The 19,408-nt window shown below is 49.2% G+C and overlaps 8 protein-coding genes across 8 annotated transcripts; 5 read left to right on the plus strand and 3 right to left on the minus strand.

Moving 5' to 3' along the window:
• Nucleotides 1-166: 166 nt before the first annotated feature.
• On the plus strand, nucleotides 167-1,371 carry F4812DRAFT_466098 (uncharacterized protein; the record flags this gene model as incomplete). The annotated part of the gene is made up of 5 exons (XM_047938519.1): nucleotides 167-231; nucleotides 322-444; nucleotides 500-750; nucleotides 823-958; nucleotides 1,016-1,371. The coding sequence occupies 5 exons, from the start codon at nucleotides 167-169 to the stop codon at nucleotides 1,299-1,301; spliced, it is 861 nt and encodes a 286-aa protein (XP_047787964.1). The 3' UTR covers nucleotides 1,302-1,371.
• A 70-nt stretch (nucleotides 1,372-1,441) lies between these two features.
• On the minus strand, nucleotides 1,442-3,292 carry F4812DRAFT_452178 (cytochrome P450; the record flags this gene model as incomplete). Its single annotated transcript, XM_047936313.1, has 3 exons — nucleotides 1,442-2,839; nucleotides 2,939-3,043; nucleotides 3,113-3,292. 3 exons carry the CDS (start codon nucleotides 3,290-3,292, stop codon nucleotides 1,442-1,444), a joined length of 1,683 nt encoding a protein of 560 aa, XP_047787965.1.
• Nucleotides 3,293-4,137: 845 nt separating this feature from the next.
• F4812DRAFT_105310 (uncharacterized protein) lies at nucleotides 4,138-5,790 on the plus strand. The gene is made up of 3 exons (XM_047929301.1): nucleotides 4,138-4,572; nucleotides 4,628-4,786; nucleotides 4,879-5,790. The coding sequence occupies exons 1-3, from the start codon at nucleotides 4,291-4,293 to the stop codon at nucleotides 5,572-5,574; spliced, it is 1,137 nt and encodes a 378-aa protein (XP_047787966.1). The 5' UTR covers nucleotides 4,138-4,290; the 3' UTR covers nucleotides 5,575-5,790.
• A 1,230-nt stretch (nucleotides 5,791-7,020) lies between these two features.
• On the minus strand, nucleotides 7,021-7,928 carry F4812DRAFT_452187 (glutathione S-transferase; the record flags this gene model as incomplete). Its single annotated transcript, XM_047936314.1, has 4 exons — nucleotides 7,021-7,339; nucleotides 7,451-7,578; nucleotides 7,651-7,841; nucleotides 7,895-7,928. The coding sequence occupies 4 exons, from the start codon at nucleotides 7,926-7,928 to the stop codon at nucleotides 7,021-7,023; spliced, it is 672 nt and encodes a 223-aa protein (XP_047787967.1).
• Nucleotides 7,929-8,638: 710 nt separating this feature from the next.
• On the plus strand, nucleotides 8,639-10,455 carry F4812DRAFT_466116 (cytochrome P450; the record flags this gene model as incomplete). The annotated part of the gene is made up of 5 exons (XM_047938520.1): nucleotides 8,639-8,990; nucleotides 9,054-9,339; nucleotides 9,399-9,609; nucleotides 9,684-9,906; nucleotides 9,940-10,455. Exons 1-5 carry the CDS (start codon nucleotides 8,739-8,741, stop codon nucleotides 10,453-10,455), a joined length of 1,488 nt encoding a protein of 495 aa, XP_047787968.1. The 5' UTR covers nucleotides 8,639-8,738.
• Nucleotides 10,456-11,295: 840 nt separating this feature from the next.
• F4812DRAFT_466122 (uncharacterized protein) lies at nucleotides 11,296-14,747 on the plus strand (the record flags this gene model as incomplete). The annotated part of the gene is made up of 3 exons (XM_047938521.1): nucleotides 11,296-12,540; nucleotides 12,582-12,995; nucleotides 13,029-14,747. The coding sequence occupies 3 exons, from the start codon at nucleotides 11,296-11,298 to the stop codon at nucleotides 14,172-14,174; spliced, it is 2,805 nt and encodes a 934-aa protein (XP_047787969.1). The 3' UTR covers nucleotides 14,175-14,747.
• Nucleotides 14,748-14,886: 139 nt separating this feature from the next.
• F4812DRAFT_105368 (glycoside hydrolase family 2 protein) lies at nucleotides 14,887-18,345 on the plus strand. The gene is made up of 4 exons (XM_047929303.1): nucleotides 14,887-15,865; nucleotides 15,923-15,967; nucleotides 16,031-16,973; nucleotides 17,084-18,345. Exons 1-4 carry the CDS (start codon nucleotides 15,317-15,319, stop codon nucleotides 18,211-18,213), a joined length of 2,667 nt encoding a protein of 888 aa, XP_047787970.1. The 5' UTR covers nucleotides 14,887-15,316; the 3' UTR covers nucleotides 18,214-18,345.
• Nucleotides 18,346-19,187, minus strand: F4812DRAFT_105359 (uncharacterized protein). Its single transcript, XM_047929302.1, has one exon. The coding sequence runs from the start codon at nucleotides 19,036-19,038 to the stop codon at nucleotides 18,478-18,480; it is 561 nt and encodes a 186-aa protein (XP_047787971.1). The 5' UTR covers nucleotides 19,039-19,187; the 3' UTR covers nucleotides 18,346-18,477.
• Between the last annotated feature and the right edge of the window lie 221 nt (nucleotides 19,188-19,408).

Genomic DNA, 19,408 nt, shown 5'->3' on the forward strand with positions numbered 1-19,408 from the left:
TTATTACCTACCTGTACCTAAGGTTACTAAACAACCAAGATAACTCATACCTAATTCCGTGCTTACGTCCGTTTTCTCTTCTCAATTTCAAATTCCCCTATACTCTTTCGACACAAAGCCCACGAAGCCTTGATCCTCTACCTCTTGGACACAACCTTTTCTCAGCATGACCGAAACATCGTTGGATGGGAGCCCTTATATCTTCGGTCACGATTACAGGTCAAGTATACGGTACATCTACCTAGCCTATCGAGTTTTGCTTAGGAGTCGAATTAGGTACCTCCTATGCAGTTGGTGCTAATTAGCTTGTCAAAATTTCAGCCTGAATTATCAGCACATGCTTATCAAAAAGCTCTGCGACGAGCAACTTCTGTCTCCAAATGTACATCAAAGCATAGCTTCGCGTTCATCTATCAGAATAGCTGATATCGCTACCGGGACAGCGTAGGCAGACGCCTCCAATCTGCCGTCACAGTAAATGCTGATGAAACGTGATCAGACTCTGGCTGACCGAACTGTCTGATGTGTTTCCTGCGCATGCTGAACTGCACGGCTTTGACATATCCAGTAATCAGTATCCGCCTCAAGAATGGTTACCCAAGAATGTGTTTCTACACGAGCACGATGCATTTAAGCCCTTCGCCCCGGAGTATCTCGGCTCGTTTGACGTGGTGAACTTGCGCTTCTTCATCACACTGCTCAATAAAGAAAACATCCAGCCACTTCTTAGCAATCTGATAACTCTACTCAGTATTTTATTATGTTTTCCCTTCTTCATTTCTCTCTTCCTGTTTCGATCAGTCACTAAGACATTCTGGATAGAACCTGGTGGTTTCCTCCAATGGCTTGACTTCGACCCACGTTCCGCTGGGGCTATTGCCATAGACCCTAACCTGCCTATGCCGCGCACTCAGAGTGTTGTGACTATGATACGCAAGGCACAACCAGATGTTAATTTGTAGGCACTCCTATCGTCATTCATCTTTTTCCTCTCTTTTTTATTAAGTGGTAACAGATGGATTCTCCACGACGCCGAACCTTTTGAGGCTGCCGGCCTAGATACCACTGCCTACAAGTCCATTCATCTTCGTAATTATCTGCGGCCAGTGTGGAATCACTGCCACATCATGGGCATGAAGGAATTGGCTCGTCGGCTGAGCCGAGATACGACTGGTGGGAGTGACAAGTTATCGCCACTATTGCAGCAGATCAAGGAATTAGAGGCGGAGTTTGCGCAGGGCGCAAGTATTGATGCGCAATGGTTTATGATGATTGGACGGATGCCAGGCGCACCGCGTTAGCGCCCGAGTCGAATATCTAACTACAATGAAGCTGATCTCGGGCCTGGACGGAACCTTTACTCTTTTGTTACGTTACGGTGAAAGATGAAAAAGGGTAATTAAGAGCTATCTAACTTGGGTAAATTACGAGCTGGAAATGGCTACACGTGTTCCTCAGCAACGCGACAACTTGATTGAGGTTTTCTTGGAACGAATCTGATAGGTACAACGTCCACAACCCGCAAGCTCGTGCCAAACTTGGTTCCCTCGGAGAGCGTGAGCGCAGCACATTGCCGTGCTTCCAACCACGCTTCTTCCTCCCCAACCGAGCCATTTCGGGTGTCTGCCACTAGCTCAACCGAGTGCGTCTTGAACAGCGTCGCGACCACAGCACAGACTTCCACTAGTGCAAATCGCCGCCCGAGGCATCCGCGACTGCCCTCGGAGAAGGGGATGAAAGTCCCAGCTCGAGGCTTTAGGAAATTCGCCGAATTTGCCTGGGCACCTGTTTCATCCGTGCTTCCGGGGTCCAGCCACCTTGATGGATCGAAATCCACCACAGCGTAGGGACGTTGACGGGGGTCGCTCCTGATATCCCTCCAAGAAGACCGCTTGTCTGCCTTTTTTGTTGCTGGCTTATTAAGCCAGTATTCTGGATGCCGATGAGTTGCGCTCGTGTTGATGAGGGCAATTGTGTTCGGCGGCAGTGGATGACATTGGTCCTTGACGGTGATAGAGAGCCAGCGACCCTCGGGTGGGACATGTTTTGGCAGGACGGGTATAACGGTAAAGAGGCGGAGAGTCTCGTTGATTATCGCACCAACGGTCGAGTGCATGAGCGCACTATAGTGTTCGTCATACGACCATGTGTCTGGGGATGTATCGCCAAGAATACTGTCGAGGTCGCGCTGTAGCGCCTTCTGGACTTCGGGATGACATGCCAAAAGAAGGACGATAGAAACAAGGATGTTGGCGTTGGCTTCGTGTCCCGCGAACATGAAAAGAAAGATCTGGCCGATGATTTGAGCATTGCTCAACCTGGGGCTTTCTTTGGCTTGAGAAGATGTACCCGCTTGCACGAGGAGATCGAGGAGGTCCTCGTGCGAAGAATACCCAGGAACGGATTTCTCGGAGAACTCGTCCTCTCTAGTCCGCTTGAGCTGGTTCATGTATGATCCAAGCTCTGAGTAGCATGCGACAGCACGACGGTGGGACCGAAACGGGGACAAACGTAAAAGCCAGTGAGGAGCAATGAATACCGTGACTAAGGAATCCACAAACCCGTGTAAAGCCTGACTGAAACTCAGCGTCTTACCATCTGGTATATCATCTTGGAAGGCCAGGGCCTGGGTCAGGTCGACGTCGGTTTGGAAGCTGAAAGCCATTCGAGTTAGTGTATGAAGACAAAGTCTTGCGGACATTGCTCGTAGTTGGCGATAGGCACCTGGGCGAACCAGGGCAGCAAGAAGAATCTTAGCTCCAGATACCGAGTGAACAAAGACGCGGCACATGGTATTTTCGGAGAAGAAAGGTCCTGTGACCTTGCGATAGAGACGCGACTCAGGACCATCTGTTCCGGTGATGGTTGGTCCTTAAATGTTCAAAATTTGCATGAACTCGGCTGGTTTGCCAAAATCTCCATCGCGAAATAATTGGACGTTGACATCTGGATCACACGTGTAAAGGATGAGCCCGCCTGGTGAGACGGCTAAGAAAGTTTCGGTCTTGAGTCGTTCAAACGGCTCGTAGCCATTGTGCCAAAACTCATTGAACAAAAGGAGACACAGCCAGTTTCGGGTCATTCTCTCAGGAAGGGCCTTCAAGATCGGGACCACGATGGATTGGGCCAGCGGCCATGGTGCGCCGAGCAACGAAAACGGTAAAACCACGAAGGGTAGACCCGTGGTTCGCGCAAGACGAACATTTTGAACAATACTGACGACAGACCAGAATCCCAAAGTCAAAAAGCTAGTGCAAAGTATCCATAGGCAGAACACCAAAGGGTGGCTCATAATAGCGATGTTGTATAACGTCAGCACTGCCTATCATGTTAATTGTTATGGCTGCTTTATGCTTCGCGATGCCTTCGCAGATTAATTAGAGGGACCCAGAATGGATCTTGACGCCGAAGGTACGGTAAGGGTCAAGGTAAGATAACGTAGGTGTGTAGTATTGCAAACGCATGTTGGTAACGCAATGAGACGACTTCCATCATGGAGTCAAGTCGATGTAATCTTGATTTCGATCTAGATTCTCACCTAGATTCTGCACCAACATAAATCCTGGTCAATTTTCGGTGGTTTTACTCTTTCTGCCTTTTATTTATCGGCGAGCCAAACGTACAAAATATGCTTGCGGCCATTTTGGAGGGGAGGATGGGCGTCATGTCAGCATTTGAATCGGGGAGCGTTAGAGCCAGGGTGGTTTTGGTCGGATGGCATTGTATACTACAATACAATACAATATGTGAGAACCCAACTGCATATGCTATTAGGTACATACTTACCTCTATTTTAGGTACGCTATCGTTTAGCTTGCCTTGTCCCATCTTCTCAGAGGGCAGAGTAAGTACCGGTACTCCCTTTCTGAGGAGTATCAGCACTTACTCTACCATCCTCCAAACAAACCTAAAGCTTACCTTATACCTCCCTCTACCCGATGCAGGAAGATATCTAGAATGGTTGTCTCTGTGCCGCAACCCCATTGTTTCATTGCAAAATATGGTATACCGGCTACCAAGGTGCGTTAGGTACCTAGGTAAATGGTGATGATGCTTTGGGCGGCTACAGACAGGATGGCATACGCTCTTATGAGCCTATCTTCAAAAGTTCTTCATCTCTGCTAGACGTCGAGCGGTAGTTGAGTCTAGCTTCTAGGTTTTTCCGGCGGTTATATATTTGTAGCCAATCCCTGCTCACCACCTTTGAGAGTAGGTAGTTTATGAGCCACGAATTGCTTGCTCTACTGCCGACTATTTTCCCTCTGTACTAGACTTCTACACGACAGGAAAATGGAGGCGTCGGAAACTACTTCTCAGCCGTCCTTTGTGACGTCTACTCTTCTCGCCGTTGCTATTGTTTTCCCGCCTCTGGGCACGTTCGCCGTAGGATTGCAATTTTACACCAAATCGCTCAAGAAGCAGAAGTTGTCCAGTGATGACTGGGTTTGTGCGTTGGCCCAGCTTGCTGCGTGGGGAATCTCGGTCGATATTTTCGTGGCAGCAGGACTAGCAGGTGTTGACCATACGTACCAAACTCTAGATCCCATTTCTTCTGCTATTATCTTTCTTCGTGTAAGTCCTTCTTTATATGGACTATAAGTCCTGTAGCGACTAACAGCGATATCAGCTTCTGTGGATTGAGGGGTTCCCCCTTGTAATCAGTCTTACCCTTGTGAAGATTTCTATTCTTCTGTTTTACACACGAATCTTCGCCACTCGGAAGTTCAGATTGGCCGTGCACATTTTTGTTGGGATTTTGATAGCGTGGTGTATTGCTGTTTGCATAGTTCGTCTCCTGACCCCCCTTTTCAACCGCCCTTCGGGCTTCTACGTCCGCATTCATCAAAATGCCTAGGTGCTTACTGATTTCACGTGTAGTGTCAACTCCTTGCGGCTAATCCCATCCAAGATGCTTGGAATCCGCTAGCCATCAACCCCCTGCGATTTAACTATAACGACTTTTCGCTTGCCTTCGCAGGTATGAGTGTTGTCTTCGACGTCCTCGTACTTTGCTTCCCTATCCCCCTCATTCGCAAGTTGCAGATGACCACGGCACGTAAGGCACAGGTCCTTGCTATCTTCTGGCTCGGCATCTTTTGTTGCGTCGCGTCCGCCATACGATTCTACTACCTCGAGGAAGAGATCAGCGCGACGGTCGTCAGCACCGGCCAGGACCGCTACCTGAGGTCGGTGACGGCCTTTATCTGGGGTACCGTTGAGCCTAACACCAGCGTTATAGCTGCGTGTCTGCCGTGCTACGCTCCGCTCTTCGCGAAGCATCGCGGGCTCCCGACGCTGTTCGCGAGCTTCGGATCCCTGTTCAGCAGTTTCAGGAGTCGCGACAGCAGAGCGAGGGCGAAGAAAGGCAGTGCTTTGCTGGAAACCGACGACAGCTATCAACTCCAGAAACCAACTGCCAGCGCGTCTAGGCAGTGGGACGATTACGACGGGGCTCAACCGTCCTATAATATTGATACAGAGCGAGGATACAGGTTTCAGAGCGGACAAAAGCCGCACGGATATATCCATCCTTCTCAAATCGAGGTTACACGAGAGTTCATAAGAACAGACTAGGAATCCGGGCTACTAAACCTCTTTGGGGCTCATGAAAAAGTGTTCCGAATGTATTATATCATATCCTTTGTACAAATGTAGTGTTATTTCTATACTTTCCTACAACCCTATAACTTCTTCATGTTAAAGAACGTTCGTCACGCAGAACACGTAGTCCAATATCCTCAAGTATATTATACCCCAGCTGTTTTTACTAGTAAAATAGATCTATTTTTCCTATTCTCTTGCTACGGTAGAGCGTTCCGATTCTCTCTTGTTGCGATACTGTCTGTGTAAGTGTCACATGGCCACGCTGCCAAGAAGTGCTGAAGCATTAAGACAACCAACAGGGCGGTGGGGGTGAGGCTCTTGGTTATGATGAACCCTGAAGACATGCACGTCTCAGGCACCTGCACCAACATCAAATATATACCTAGTTTTGAGACTCCCGCCTCGAAGAATGAGGCCAAGGACCTAGAGACTCTTAGAGAGTTATTGTTTAATTTGAATACTCAGTTCCAACCCCTCATTTCAAGCCCTTGTCACAATAAGGTCCTTGTAGGTGGCGATAGCAACGTCAACCCCTCGAATCGATATCGTTCTACTTGTTGGTGGTGTGGTAGTTTCATAGTCACGCAATAGCCTAACTAGAGGGATATGGATCCTCTATAGCGACTGGACACGGACTAGCTAACGCGATCCAGCGTCAGGCACAGATAGACAGCCCTAACACCCTTATGTATGAAATAGATTCTAGACCCCTCTAGTTAATAATGACCACATTGCAACATGGATATCAATTGAGATTTCTAGCTTACAGAACTGTTGGTAAGACAAGGATTACGATATCGCAAGAAATAGTAGTATGAGGAAAGGTTGTTTATTGATTGATTGGTCAATCCCCATTAAACATAAGGATCCCCCCCTATTTACAATATCTATGCGCGTACCATGTTAGCCTGATGACTGATTCGTATTTCGGCTGGAATATCTCTTTAAAGTGTTTCTATTACTGAATTCACGTTGCAATGGTTTTCGTAATTATAATTATTAGTGCTTGAACTTGTTTTTTTTCCTTTTTTTCGGGATTCGTTCGGGATATTCTATCGACCCAACCTCGTCAGGATTAGGAAGGCCATCTATGCGTAATACTCTAAGCGTTTCTATTAGGTGCATTACTGAGGAAGAAATGCTTCATTGGAGGCATCCGTAACGTTATGGATCTAAGAGATCTTCCCCAGTTCAGGATCATGGAGCCGCAAGCCTAGCGCTCAAGAAGCCGTACATTAGGTACATGTAAAAACACTATCACTTGAAGTTGCGGCTTCCGAAGAGGGGGGCAGGGAGTAATTACAAACCCCATGAACCACGATAAGCGTTGTAGCCTCAGTGGGCGAGTAAATTTACCACCTTAGATTACATGGTCTTGTATAAGCGTCTACCTAAGGTACCTATGTTTAGCTGCTCTTAACCTTTCTCGCTTAGAACGCTGAGAACCTTTTTGACGCTGTCGCGGCCCAGACAAGCGTTCTGCCACCTGGTGAAATTCGGGAATTCGTCCGGGTTCCATGCGTGTTCTCCGGTCCGGCTGCTCATGATGAAAGCCACCTGCGAGTTCCACATGGTGAACGCCAAATCGGCATACGTGCACTTATCACCTACAAGCCAGGTCGACTTGGCCAGCACACCGTCGAGAACACCTGCTACGCGCTTGATCTCCTTGCCGTAGCGAATCTTGGCCGACTCGGGGGATTCGCCGTACGCCCCTTCATGGAAGAGGTTGAACCTATACGGGATTAACTGCGATGAGCAACGAATGTTGATGAGGATGCGCAGGCACTGAGCCCCAAGAAAATTGGCCCATGGTCCGAAAAGGAGAAAATATAAAAAGACTTACCAGGCGGCTTGGCCAAAGTAGGGACCTTGACCAGAGGCTTGGAAGTACGACCACTGCTGCGTCAAATACTTCTCAGGAAAGGTGCTGTACGAGATCTTGTTGGCCTTGTCGTAAGTTTCAACCAAGTACTGGCAGGCAGTTAAGAGGGTCAGCTTGACAAGAAACGGGAAAGCGCAGGATGGCTAAGCTATGGGGCTTACCTGGACGATCGCGCCAGACTCCCAAAGTGTAATGTTGTGGTTTGGATCCTCAATAGCCGGAACGCGGCCGTTGGGGTTGACATCAGTGTAGGGTTTCTGCTTGAGGCCTTGGAGCTCGACCCATGATGTCTCATAAGGTAGGTTGAGCTCCTCAAGGATGATAAGAACCTTGGAGGGGTTAGGAACGTGGTCTATAGGGGTGAAAATGTTAGTAAAGTCCAAGTAAAAACATGTCATTACTTACTCCTCCAGTAGAGCTTGATTGGCTTGAGGCCCATTGTGATAGGTATTTCTAGGTAGCTTGTGAGAGTAGTAGTAGTAAGGAAAAAGTGACGAAGACTTCGAAAAGAATTGTCAAATAATTGGGAAATGAACGACAAATTAAGATCACAATATTAAGCGTGATAGCCAAACTCTTTGAGAGGCAAGGTTCCGGGAACTCGGGGGAATGGGTCAGTTGTAAGATCTAACTAACACCGACTTACAGATTACACCCAATTGCGCCGCGCATATGCGTCCAATGGGAAGTAAGGACGCGATATAAAGTACCAGTACATGCCTATAGGTCTTAGTTTGTATCATAAATACTACCTTGGTATCAAACCAAGGGTTGGGGACAGGAAGCTAAGTATGTCCTGAAGCGCGAGAAGGTAACAATTACTATATTATAGGAATAGTAGTAGAATAAAGTGAACCAATGTCAAGGTGCAATATGGCCTGTGCCTTACTGTTCCTTTCTTACACTTCAGGGCATAAGCGACCAGATAACATGTGAGTCTGACTACCTGCAGTCAATACCTGGTATAGGCCTTCTAACGAAGGATGACTTAGTAGAAAGACACCCAGGTGAACTGTAAGAAATTTATACAATTGGCGCCAACGCATCGGTATATCGAGGTTATCCAACTACTTAAATATTAAGGTAGCTACCACGGCATGAAGCTCAGTTTCCGTTTCAGTTTCAGTTTCTAGGCTAGACTTTGTAATAGCACGAAGGAGTTGCTACTTATATTGTCTACTGCTGATATTGTCTGTGCCTTTCTGATCTGTGTGCTGAAGCAGAACAATTGCATGGTGCCTCTATCAGTATGGCAAACACAACGTTTCCTTCTTCGAGCACCCTCGACGATGCTTTCATTCAGTTCTTCTCTGAGGGATTGTCTTTGACACGGGTGCTCGCAACCGTGGTAGGAGGATACATACTCTTCTCTACCCTCTCGCAGATATTCGGCTACAAGTATCCTCTCTTCGGCGTGTTTTTCCAGCTTGAGCCAATCATGATTTCCAACTATCGTTTCTTCACCCGCGCCGATGAAATCTTGAATGAAGGCTACTCGGTAGTGAGTTGACCTGGCATCTGGGAGTACACGATGTAGTTATCCACTGGCTGACCTTTACACCAGTGCAAAGACAGGATCTTCCAATTTAGAAGAGCCGACACAGACATGCTCGTACTTCCGTACAAGTATGTAGAGGACATCCACAGGCTCCCAAACACCGTGGCGAGCCCCACGGTTGCTCACGTTCACAATCTTATGGGCTCTGCGACGAACATGCACGTTATTCTCCGGAATAACTTGCATTTCCGCACTCTCCAGGTCAAGCTCACGCCCAACCTCAACTCACTCACAAAGCCTATGCAAGAGGAGGTGAACTTTGCTGTTGAAAAAGAGCTTTCGGATTCTGAAGGTATTTATACAATTAAGATATCCTATTAACGATCGTAATATCTAATATTTGTAAACTAGACGAATGGGTGACGATAGAACCGTACCATACCGTTCTCGACTTAGTCGCCCGTGTGAGCGCTCGGATTTTCCTTGGCAAGCCGATGTGCCGGAATTCGGAGTGGCTCGAGATATCCACACAGTTCACCGAGAACGTGTTTGTGTCCCTAGTCTTCTTGCGGCTCTTCCCGATGTGGATCCATGGAATCCTCTCCTGGTTCATGCCCTCATCGTACAAAGGAACCGCATATATCAGGAAGGCCAAGAACCTACTTGTTCCGGAGATCAACCGCCGACGCAACGCAGAAGCCAATGGAGAAGGCATTCCAGAAAGGACAAGCACAACCTCCTGTCATGGATGATGGAGATTGCCACTCCTGAAGAGGGCGAGGCGTCGGATCTTGCCCATCTCGAGGTCGTCTTGTCGCTCGCGTCGATTCACACCTCGCAGATGAACGCGGTACATTGTCTCTACGACCTCCTAGCTCATCCTGAATACCTCGAGCCGATTCGAGATGAAATCCGAGCTGTAGTGGCCGAAGCAGGCCCCTGGATGAACTAGAAAAAGCCTCAATACTCCAAGCTGCGTAGGCTCGACTCGTTCATGCGAGAATCTCAGCGCATGAACCCACCAACTCTGCTATCCATGCATCGCGTCCTGCTCCAGAAGGTCAAACTATCAGACGGCACTGTCCTACCAAAGGGCTCCCACATCAGCATGGCGGTCAACTCCATCCAAAACGACCCCGAGGTGACACCCGAGCCCAAGAAGTTCGACGGCTTCCGGTACTACAACCTCCGCCAGCGCGAGGGCGAGGGCCATCTGCACCAGCTTTCGACGACGCAAAGCCGGATCCTTAACTTTGGGCACGGCCCCAATGCTTGCCTGGGGCGCTTCTTCGCCAGCCTCGAAATCAAAATTATCCTCGTACGTCTACTCATGGATTACGAATTCAAGTTTAAGCATGGCAGCGAGCGCCCGGCGAATTTGCGTGCGCACGAGTTCATTTTCCCGAACCCTCATGCGGAAATCCTTATGCGCCGCCGGCCTGCTTCGGAGCGGCTACCAATCTATTGAGTGGCCCCCGCGCCCCAAAAGCTATTATCCCAGTTAAAGTTACTCGCGGAACAACGAAGTTATTTTCTTTACCTAATGCTCTACGACGTAGTAGCTTCGAAAATGTTATCAGCTGCATAGATGAATATAGACCCCAAGATGTATAAGGTGCCTAGTTACCTATCTAGGCGACAGCCAGTATGGCCTGACCGTCAAGACTAAAAGGTGCAGAAGTATTCTGTTATTTTGCACAAGTAAACCATATCTCACTTTGGGAGAAAACCAGGGGGCCCCTGAAAACTCGCGAGGCACCCATGAACACACCTGAGACCCAACTGGAATCTAGCACCGAGACGCTCGGTAATACGTAGGCAGTACCCGCCCTCTTTATGGTATAATTGAATAAAATAGCGTGATAGAATTCATGGTGTATAACGCCGGGGTGAATCTAGATAGGCAGTTGGCAGCTCGGGAGTTTTAACAATAGGTAACTGAATGTTATCCTCTCGGGTGCTGTGTTTTTAGCAAAATAGGCAGTGAATATCATGTGTTAGTTACATTGATTTAAAAGGACTAACACACCCTGTATAACATCGTGGCATCGTAATATCTTTACTCTTAGCCACTTCTGACCAACATGTACCGGTACTCGGGGAGCTAATGGCTAGGTATTCTATTAATCAATACCTATCTAGGTAGTATATAATGAAGGATACAGCGAGATATTGATATAATTGTTCTCTTAAGCTTAAGTTACCTACCTCCTATTCATAATCAATTACTCTATTCTTCGGACTTAACTTTCAGTCCCCCAGATCCCATTATCGCCGTTTTATTTTCATGTCGCCATCACCTATCACCATGACCGCATCACCAGATCGTGAGAGAGTTGGATCTTCCCGTGACATCGTTCAAGATGCAAGAAGTGCTATTGGACGTCTTGCAGAGCGTTGTTCACAACCGAATGGCTTTGGGTCTTTTAGTATATCCATCTATGACACAGCATGGCTAGCCATGATTCACAACCCTGGAGTCTCAGGTCGTTGGCTCTTTCCGCAATCGCATTCCTACCTCTTACGCCACCAAGCCGAGAATGGAATGTGGCCGACCTATGCCTCACCCATTGATGGCATTCTCAACACGCTGGCCGGGCTCTTGGCTCTTGTCAAGCATCACAAGTCTGACGCCATCAGCGCTGACAGTCCGCATCCAGCTGAGAGTTGGGACGTGCCGAAAAGAATCGAGAAGGCGTGTGGAGCCCTTCAGCTAGCACTGGACGACTGGGATGTGAAGCAGACTCTGCACGTCGGCTTTGAGGTGCTTGTGCCGGGTCTGTTGAGGCAACTCGGCGAGGAAGGAGTTACCTTTGAATTCAACGGCCAACCGGCGCTTATGGCTTTATACCAGAAGAAGCTTGCCAAATTCCGCCCAGAGATGCTTGCATCGGAACACCCGACTACGTTGCTGCACTCTTTAGAAGCCTTGGTTGGCTCGTTCGATTTTAGCCTTGTACGGCATCATTGTAGCGCCTACGGAGGCATGCTAGGATCTCCATCATCAACAGCTGCTTATCTCATGCATTCGAAAGAGTGGGATATCCGAGCGCAAAAATATCTAGAAAACGTCGTCAAGAGTTATGGGTCTTGCGGTGGTGTACCAAGCGGCTTCCCTACTCCTATATTCGAGATCTCGTGGGTCGTCTCGACACTATTTTCGAGTGGTTTAAGCGTCGAAGACTTCCACGATAGCGATCTTCACGTTATCGCCGAATACCTACAAAAGGCCTTCGATAATCAAAAAGGTATCTTGGGCTTTGCCCCCACTTTCCTTCCTGACGCGGACGACACAGCAAAATCGCTACTTTCGTTGACGGCTCTTGGTGTGCAAATCGACCGCGCGCCTCTCATTCGGAATTTCGAAGGCAGCGGTCACTTCAAAACATACCAACTAGATGGGACACCAAGCCTGAGCGCGAACTGCAATGTTCTCCTCGCGCTTCTTACGGCTCCAGACGTTGACCAATACGCCCCACAGATCGAGAAAGCAACTAGGTTCCTGTGTAGCCGTTGGAGCGCAAATAGACTACAAGACAAGTGGAATTTAGCCGTGGAGTACACATATATGCTGCTGGCTTCCGCGCTTCTCAGCTGTTAAGCGTCTATGCCAATGGCTCGCTGAGACGTCTAGCTGCGGAACTCATTAGAATCACCGTGCCTGTCATCCTCGTTCAACTCCTCGGTCGTGCCCTGTTCAAACAGCAAGCCAATGGGTCGTGGGAGGACTCGGTTGAAAGAACGTCGTACGGGGCTTTGCTTATTTCTTATGCCCTCAAACTGCCCTGGCCCACTCCCGTGAGACAGCAGGCCGAAGCCGCCTTGCTCAAAGCCAAGACATATTTAGAGGCTCACTCGGACGAGTGGGCGACCGGCGACTATGCTTGGATCGAAAAGGTGACTTACAAGCTACCAACGCTTTCCGAGACGTATTGCCTGGCAGCCATGCGATCGTCCGCGAAGGCGCAATCGTGGACGCCGGAGATCGAGCAAATCTTCGAGGCTAATGTCGGTAAGATGAAGATGATGGCCAAGTTCTAGAGCCGCCTCCCGCTTCTTCGAGGGCTCTCGGAAGCAACCATGGCCTTCGCGATCTACGAAGCAGCCATGTACTTCAAGCGTCTGAAGCAAGTACGCCTGGACGTGTTTCCCCGCGACGACATAGCCATGTCGGCAGACAAGTACCTCGAGTACATTTCGGTCGCGTGGACAACCACCAACGCCGTGAACGGGTTCGCGCTGTCCGGCGACGAGATGTGGGAGATGATGGTCATCTCGATGCTCAACTACCAGGCGGACGAATACATGGAGTCCGTCGTCACGCGTCTGGCCGAGCCGAGCAGCCAGGTCTTGGGCGTTATTGGCGCGGAGATCCGCCACGGCGAGCAAGGCCTTCCCGCCCATCTGTCGCTCCAGTCAGCGGCCGCTTTCCAACCGACGGTTTCCGGCGCCGACCGCGGCACGCCTCCCGGGTCCCCCGCCTTTGCGGATGTCGCTGAAGTACTATTCAAGTACATCAGACACGTGAAGCAGCATCCGGCTCTGGTGAAGAGCCCGGAGACAGCCCAGTTGCGCGTGCTGCAGGAGCTCGAGAAGTTCCTGCTAGGACACATCGCGCACAACGCCGACAATGTGAAGCTGAGAGAGCGCCGGAATGGCGGGGGTCGCGGTCGGCACGATCAAGTGCCATACTATGATTGGGTCCGTACGACGGGTGCTAACGACACGAGTTGTCCGTATTCGTTTTCCTTTCTCTGCTGCCTCATCAGCGCCGACGGCTCGCACTGCCTGGCCTCCACGGAGCAAAAGTACCTCGCCCGGGAGATGTGTCTTCATCTAGCCACGCTTTGCCGCCAGTGGAACGACTATGGCTCCGCGATGCGAGATGACGCTGAAGGCAACCTCAATAGCCTTCACTTCCCCGAATTTGCAGATAAAGATGGGGAATCCATGTCCTCTTTAACGGCCGTCGAAGACGGCGGAAGAGATCGTTCGCTCGAGAGGGCGAAGGAATTGTTGATGCAGGTGGCTAATATAGAGAGGACCTTGATGCAGGTTTCTTGGGACGCGCTCTCGCCGAGCCTTGAGGAAGATGTAAGAGCGAAGATGAAGGCGTTCATCGATGTCACGGATTTATTTGGCCAGATATATGTGGCTCGAGACATTCCTAGCAAGGTGCTAGTATAGTGTGCTGTAGAATATAGTTTGATATTTGACTACCTAAGATACTACTTGCGAAACTACAGAGAGACCCTTTCAGGATCATGTTTCGTGGCAGCGTCAATGTTGAAACAAATTGACTTATATTAAGATAGATACAATATATCCCCCAGATTCGACATAGGTATTCTATCAAAAACCTAGCAGGAAAGGTTCGAAAAACTTCCGCTGGGTACCTACCTAGATACATTGTAGAGCGGTTGAAATTTGTACTAAAAATTCACTTACACATAGATACCTTTAGTTTAATAGAGAGGTACATATGCTGATCTCTCTCTTAGTGCTCTTGAAGACCGTTCATTGGCTGCGCAACCGGTGCGATTGGTGGCGTCTTACCCTATGGCCTATCTGAGATGGATGGTCTTGCCAGCCTGCGCGGCCGGAGGTGGATCTTCATCATCTAGGACATCATCTCTTGTTTGGCTACCCTACTCTCGTAAATTTCCTTGTGGGATCCCCCGAAAAAGCGGATTGGTCGTGGAGAGCCTTAGTCAAGGAGGAACGTGACTTCATCATTCTCTACTATGGTGAGTCTCGAACCCGAAGAGACATAGAAGCATTGGCATGACTAACAGCCGCAATCAAGAGTTCCGGCACCGCAAGATTGGCGTTTAACCGAATCGAATCAATGACAACCTGCAGACTGACAACCAAGATGCAGAGGCAATTTTCTGCAAGGGCCTCCAATGGTCAACATAGTTGCCGCAGGACGGAATAGAAATCATGGCTTAGGTTGCTGCGCTTTTCGCTAGGCGTATTATAAATTAATGCTACAGTCAAAGCTATGAAATACCACGCCACTGCGCCAAGTACGAAATATCTTTATGGCGACAGCTGAGAGGTATGCGAGACTGCGGGGAAATACCGAAATGAGGGTCGCGCAGAGCCTGAACTGCCTTATTAGGCTTTGAGATTTGGGAGATGCCGCTTTGCATACATGCATATATCAGGCAGGCAGGGCAGGGTTGGCATCGTATGCACTCCTCGGATAGGTAAGTCCCATATTATCTAGATGTAACCCTTCCCCGAGATTTATATACCCTCTTGAAATCCACGACTTCGAGATGTTGGGTGATTCCACAACCTTTTGGTAGGCATTATTACCCACAATGCACTTGCGCGAGTCGCTGTTGGGGCTTTGCCTCGGCATCAACCCGTTCGCCGCCGCCAGTAGTGCATTGCTTTCAGAACCCGGCGAGGTTGCCATCATACCCTCGTGGGATATACAATCGTCGGAACGAGTTGGCACGGATCTCGCAGCATTGTCCCGACCGGGCTTAGACACGAAAACATGGCACGAGATCGACAGTCCCCGCTGTACTCTCATGGGCTGTCTAATACAAGCTGGCGTATATCGGGAGAGCGGGCTGTTCTTCTCGGACGCGCTGAAGAGCTTCAATTCTAGTCAATTTAAAGTCCCTTGGATATATCGGAAAGAATTTACTCTTGACCCTAGCCCGGGCAAACACTATTTCCATCTACAGACTCACGGGATTACCTCGAGCGCCGATATTTTCGTTAACGGCCAAGAGATTGCAACCAAGAAATTGCAGGCGGGGGCGTACGTCGGGAATACCTACGATATTACCAAAATAGCGAACAAGACGAACGCGCTTGTGATTAAAGTCTATCCGACCGATTACAATTATGACTTTGGCGTATTTAGCCCCTGAAACTCGTAGTCGCGATAAGCAATTACTGACTCTACCTTTTAGCTAGGATTTGTGGACTGGAACCCTTATCCTCCGGATAATGGCACTGTATGTGAAACCTGGGTTTATCATAATTAGATTGATAGTGATTGGTACTGACATTCCTCATAGGGTATATGGCGAAACGTGGAAATCAAGCAGACGGGTCTCGTCACATTGGATCCCCTACGAGTAACGACACAAGCCAGCTTGCCAATTGGTCATTCTAGCGCACTCATAAATTTGAAGACGACCGCTACGAACTTGGAAGATCGTGAAGTTACCGTTGAGTTAGCTGGTACTATTTCCTTAGAAGGCGCCAACGAGAGCTATGAACTGAACCAGACCATCACACTCCCCGCATTAGGATCTGCGGAGGTGGCCTTGCAAACAGCAATAAACGAGCCGGCGATTTGGTGGCCAAAACAGTGGGGAAGCCAACCGCTGTATATAGGACAGCTAACTGCCTCCGTGGACGGATCCATCTCTGACAAGATAGGGCGGACCTTTGGTATTCGCCAAGTAACGGCGGAGCTCAACGCGGGCAACGACACGATCTTCTTCGTTAACGGCTATCCTTTTCAGGTCGTGGGCGCTGGCTATTCTCCGGATCTCTTCCTCCGCTGGGATAGCGCCAAGTTTACAGCGCAAGCCAAGCTGATGCTCGACTTGGGCCACAACACGGTCAGATTGGAGGGCAAGAACGAGCAGCCGGAGCTGTACGAGATTACGGATCGCCTAGGCTTGATGGTTCTGCCAGGCTGGGAATGTTGCGATAAGTGGGAGGCTTGGACGTACAACGACAATTTGGCTGTCAAGTCGGACTGGACGGAAGCGGACTACTCGATAGCGAACAAGAGCATGTACCACGAGGCAATCATGCAGCAGAGCCATCCGAGCGTATTGGGATATCTAGTAGGAAGCGACTTTTGGCCGGACGACAAGGCAGCGGAAGCATACTATAAGTCGCTTAAAGCGGCGGATTGGCAGACGCCTATTATTGCTTCGGCTTCGGAAAGGGGCTACCCCAAAATCTTGGGGCCGTCAGGATTGAAAATGGCCGGCCCTTACGACTGTAAGTGAGATTTCGATACTACCGGTTTAGCCTTACTCTGAAACTATTCTACCTAAGCCGTCGTCCTTCCGGAATTGTAGAGCTGATCTCTAGTATTTGAAATATTATAGGGGTACCGCCAAATTACTGGTATGATGTAGAGCCATCGGAAGACCGTCTAGGAGCCGCTTTTGGCTTCGGGTCTGAACTGGGCAGCGGTGTTGGAACACCGGAAATCAGCAGCCTCAAGAAGTTTCTTTCGGAAGCAGACCTGAACGACTTGTGGAAGAAACCTAATAAGGGGCTGTATCACATGTCTACGAGCATCTCATCATTCTACGACCGAAAGATATATAACAATGCTCTCTGGAAACGCTACGGGGCACCTACGTCGCTAGAAGATTATCTGTTGAAAGCCCAGATGCAAGACTACGAGGCGACAAAGTCCCAGTTCGAGGGCTTTGCATCTCTATGGAGTGCTGACAGGCCAGCGACAGGATTGATCTACTGGATGCTGAACAATGCATGGCCAAGTTTGCATTGGAACCTGTTCGACTACTACCTGCACCCTGCCGGATCGTACTTTGGAGCAAAGGCTGGGGCTAGGATAGAGCACGTCGCATATGATTACAACGGAAAGCTTGTGTACTTGATCAACCGCTCCCTAGATCGGAAGGGGTCAAGGACGGTGACGGTCGACATCATTGACAAGAACGGTAAAGCGATTCATAATAGTCGGGAAAGTTTCGATACCGTACCCAATAACAGCGTAGATATCATAGACCTCACTCAGGTTCTCAAGCCGGTCACGGATATTGTATTTTTGCGGCTGGTTCTTTCGGATGATAAGAATGTTACGCTTAGTCGGAATGTCTACTGGCTGTCGAAGACCATCGACACCTTGGACTGGGAGAACTCCGACTGGTTTTACACACCCGTGACCAAATATGCCAATTACACAGCCCTGAACAGCTTGCGGCCTGCCGAAGTTACCGTCAAGACCACAGCGACATCAAAGCGGGACTCGGAAGCGAAAGCGGCTGAGGTGGTGCTCGAGAATCACTCTTCTGTTCCTGCTTTTTTCATTAGGTTGAACCTTGTTAAGGAAGACGGGGAGGACGTTTTGCCGGTGATCTGGTCTGATAACTATGTCACGCTATGGCCTTACGAGAAACTTGAGCTTCAGGTCCAAGGCGAGGGCGCTGCTTATGTACAGGTTACCGGGAAGAACATCCGGAAGGCTCAGATATTTTTACATTAGGTACCTCCTAAGCTGGGATGATTTTGGAATACCTAGTGAGAATAATGAATTATTTTATTGCTGAGTTTTAATACACTTGGTTGGTGTTGGTAAGATCGATAAAATCATAAGCAGAAAAAAAAAAAAAAAAAAAAAAAAACTCTTTTAACGCTGTATCCCAACAGACCATAAGCTGAGTTAAGGAGGTAGGTAATTGCGCGCATATCAGGTACGAACTCATTCATATCCTATCAATTCCGACTTCGCTCATCCACCTTTCGACTATTATTTCAGGTCATCCCAGCCCCAGAAATCGGAACAAGTCCATATCGTCCTCTCGATGACATCCCGGCGCGGGTTGTACCAGACGCCCGGGTCGTCGGGCTGGCCCTCGTCGCGGAAGGCGAGCACGTACCCGGCCTTCTTGACGAGCTGCCGCGACTCGAAGCACACGTGCGCCAGCGGCATGCGCAGGCGGCTCCTCTCCAGCAGCTGCATCTTGAGCCCGGTCGAGGCGTAGACGAGCGCGTTGAACACCCGCGTCTCGGGGAGGGCGTGCTCCCATATGAGGGCACGTAGTTCGGGGGGCAGGTCCGCAAACGTTTTTGCGGGCTTGTGGCTCATTTTCATCGTTGCCTCGTGGATGGTATCGTCACCGGGGCCGGGGCCGGGCTCGGGCTGTGGTTGGTCGCTTAGACGAGGGGTCTGGGGGTTGTCTCTTGGCTCGCTGCCGATGCTGCTAGGATCAGAGCTAGAGCTGGAGCTAGAGCTGGAACGAGAGCTAGGGCAGGGACTTTTGTTGCGGGGAGTGGAGCAAGTCGATCTTAAGGCTGACGGGTCGTGCATGGCGTGGTTTGCTTTTCTCTTAAATGTTTCTATTTCTGGATAATTTTCTAAGGGGAAAGAATAGAAGAATGAAAGAAAAAGATCAATAATGCAAGAGTGAAGCACCGGCGGCACCTACGAGATTATATACTTCTCTAGGTGTTTGAACATTACATTAGGTACCTCACATGTGAGCTACGTTAGGTAAATAGACCTAGGCTGCTAGGCTAGAAGTGTTACACACACTTATTGTGTAGCACCAAACACCCCCACCTTCTCAAAAATAACCTTGGAAGTCAATGCAGTTGCCTGCAGTTGTTATGCAGTTGCTACGAAAAGGGGATTGTGTAACGTGTGTTGGCTGTGTTTCTTCGCAATGGTATGATTAGAT

Source organism: Daldinia caldariorum (genome assembly GCF_022478825.1).
Source record: "Daldinia caldariorum strain CBS 122874 unplaced genomic scaffold F4812scaffold_14, whole genome shotgun sequence".
Taxonomy (NCBI): domain Eukaryota; kingdom Fungi; phylum Ascomycota; class Sordariomycetes; order Xylariales; family Hypoxylaceae; genus Daldinia; species Daldinia caldariorum.

Excerpts from the sequence above, each read along its gene's own strand:
- F4812DRAFT_105310 (XM_047929301.1), top strand. The coding sequence starts at position 4,291 with ATGGAGGCGTCGGAAACTACTTCTCAGCCGTCCTTTGTGACGTCTACT. Across the intron at positions 4,573-4,627 it reads CTGCTATTATCTTTCTTCGT|CTTCTGTGGATTGAGGGGTT; the intron begins GTAAGTCCTTCT and ends CAGCGATATCAG. Across the intron at positions 4,787-4,878 it reads GGTGTATTGCTGTTTGCATA|TGTCAACTCCTTGCGGCTAA; the intron begins GTTCGTCTCCTG and ends TTTCACGTGTAG.
- F4812DRAFT_105359 (XM_047929302.1), bottom strand. The coding sequence starts at position 19,038 with ATGCACGACCCGTCAGCCTTAAGATCGACTTGCTCCACTCCCCGCAAC.
- F4812DRAFT_105368 (XM_047929303.1), top strand. The coding sequence starts at position 15,317 with ATGCACTTGCGCGAGTCGCTGTTGGGGCTTTGCCTCGGCATCAACCCG. Across the intron at positions 15,968-16,030 it reads ATCCTCCGGATAATGGCACT|GGTATATGGCGAAACGTGGA; the intron begins GTATGTGAAACC and ends CATTCCTCATAG. Across the intron at positions 16,974-17,083 it reads AATGGCCGGCCCTTACGACT|GGGTACCGCCAAATTACTGG; the intron begins GTAAGTGAGATT and ends GAAATATTATAG.